We start from the raw sequence: 1,895 nt of genomic DNA, 5'->3' as shown, positions 1-1,895 counted from the left end.
GGGGGGGGGTGTAGGCGTCGACAATGCATTCGTTCGCGTTCCTCGCCCTCCACACCGATATAGCTCTTCCCTCATTGCCAACCCGTCCCAAACGGTCCACCTCGTACATCGAGGCATCGTAGTACCGGGGAAGTGTCTCTCCTCGCACATGACGCCGAAAGCCAAGATAATCGACGCCGACGCGAAGGTCGTGCTGCGCAGTCGGCGAGTCGTTCGTCAGGCCTCGGCGCACGTGCGAATAATATTGCCGCGAGATAAGAGCGAAGAGGCGCGAGATAAGGATGCGACACTGACCGCCGTTGACGCTCTCTCCTTCGCGGATTCGTGGCACGCGCGACCGCGACCGCGTGTGCCCGTTTATTTAAAGATTCTCGCGCCTGCGCTCGGTCAATGCCACCACCGCCGCCATCCCACTGCCTCCTCACTGCCACCGCTACCCCACTGCCTCCTCACTGTCATCGCCACCCCACTGTCTCCTCACTGCCACAGCCACTCCACGGCCGCCAGCCCAGAGTCGTCGTCCGGTATTATAGCGCTTAACCATTTATCTCGAGCGAGCAATGCTAACAACGATGCTAACGTCGGCGAATCTTATTTTGCACGTCTTGCGCTTTTAGCCGATATATTGCGAAGCGACCGACCCCTTTGCCCCTCGTCGTCTCCGGCCCGAGTCAAAGCCAGCGGGGTCGCGCGAGTTCTGTCGGAGCTTCATGCCGGACGGCCGAAATAGGGAGGTCAATATCGATCGAATCTACGCGTTGATTAGCGACGACGAGGTGTCGCGTCTTTCCTCGCCCGCTACCACGATGTCGTGGCAAGTGTCGCGGCTGCTCCGTCGGCACGGCGCTCCCCCACGTAAACAGTCGCGACCTTGCGCGAAACCGAGAAGAAACGAGCCCGAGTCCGTGGCTTTTGTCACGTAATCGCCCGTCACGCGTCCATGCGTTATGGCGCTGAGGGGATGAGATGAGAGGGAAGGGAAGGCCATCGTGGAGCGATCGGCACGGAGGGAAGGACTCCTTCCCTCGGGGCAGGCATGCGCACCCTCAAACAGCCCCTGTCGACACGAGCAGCCGACGCTCGCGCTTCCTCGTCTCCACGTGCTTACGTCTCCCTCCCTTTCTCATTACCGTCCCACTTCTCTCCCTCCCGCCCGCTCTCGCACTCGTCGTACTCACACTTGCACTTCTCCCGCATCTTCACGTAACTCCGGCGCATCTTGTCCTTGGAGACTTGGATGGGCTCGAAGCTGAGGTGGCGCAGGCCCGCGGTCGTCCTCGGCCCGGACTCCTGGCCGAGGATCAGCCGTAGGAGTATCGGCCCCGAGGTCCGCCTTGCCCGCGCAAACGACATGGTGACGGTCACGCGGCGGATGGCGCTGACTGCCTCGGAACCCGTGTGCGACGCGCGGCCCGCCAACCGCGAGTTGCGCGCGCCTCTTAGGGGCCGTCCACAACGGCCTCGCTCCTCTCTCTCTCTCTCTCTCTCTCTCTCTCTCACGCACACGCACACGCGCACGCGCACGCGCACGCACATATCACACAGGCAAGCAGACACACACGCACACAAACTATCTCTCACCATTCTGCCGCAATCACGCACTCGCGCACGCACACGCTCTATCTCCCTATATCTCTGTCTATCTCTCCGTCTCTCTATCTCTCTATCTCTATCTCACGCACTAGGCTTATAAATAACACTTTAAGCCGCGTGAGCCGGTTGACGATGAGATGAGGCAAGAGAGGCTCGCTCGATTGACGGCCGTTTATATCGGCATTTTTACGCGCGATTGAAAACTCGTTTCTAATTCTAGGTCGCGCCTCGGCCGAGACCTCCCAGGGTCTTTTTTACGTCACCAGTACTGCACCAGAGATTTTCGACGATGACACTCGAGT

The 1,895-nt window shown here is 60.0% G+C and overlaps 1 protein-coding gene across 1 annotated transcript in view; it reads right to left on the bottom strand.

Moving 5' to 3' along the window:
- Nucleotides 1–1,414, bottom strand: part of Nt5c (5' nucleotidase C) — a 9,995-nt gene extending 8,581 nt beyond the window's left edge. Inside the window, exon 1 of the mRNA XM_011506145.1 lies at nt 1,179–1,414. Within this exon, the coding sequence (XP_011504447.1) occupies nt 1,179–1,353 (175 nt within the window). The 5' untranslated portion in view covers nt 1,354–1,414. The remainder of the gene's footprint in view (nt 1–1,178) is intronic.
- Between the last annotated feature and the right edge of the window lie 481 nt (nt 1,415–1,895).

This window comes from Ceratosolen solmsi, unplaced genomic scaffold (assembly GCF_000503995.2).
Source record: "Ceratosolen solmsi marchali unplaced genomic scaffold, CerSol_1.0 scaffold7, whole genome shotgun sequence".
Taxonomy (NCBI): Eukaryota; Metazoa; Arthropoda; class Insecta; order Hymenoptera; family Agaonidae; genus Ceratosolen; species Ceratosolen solmsi.
This window is presented reverse-complemented; position numbering and strand designations above follow the sequence as displayed.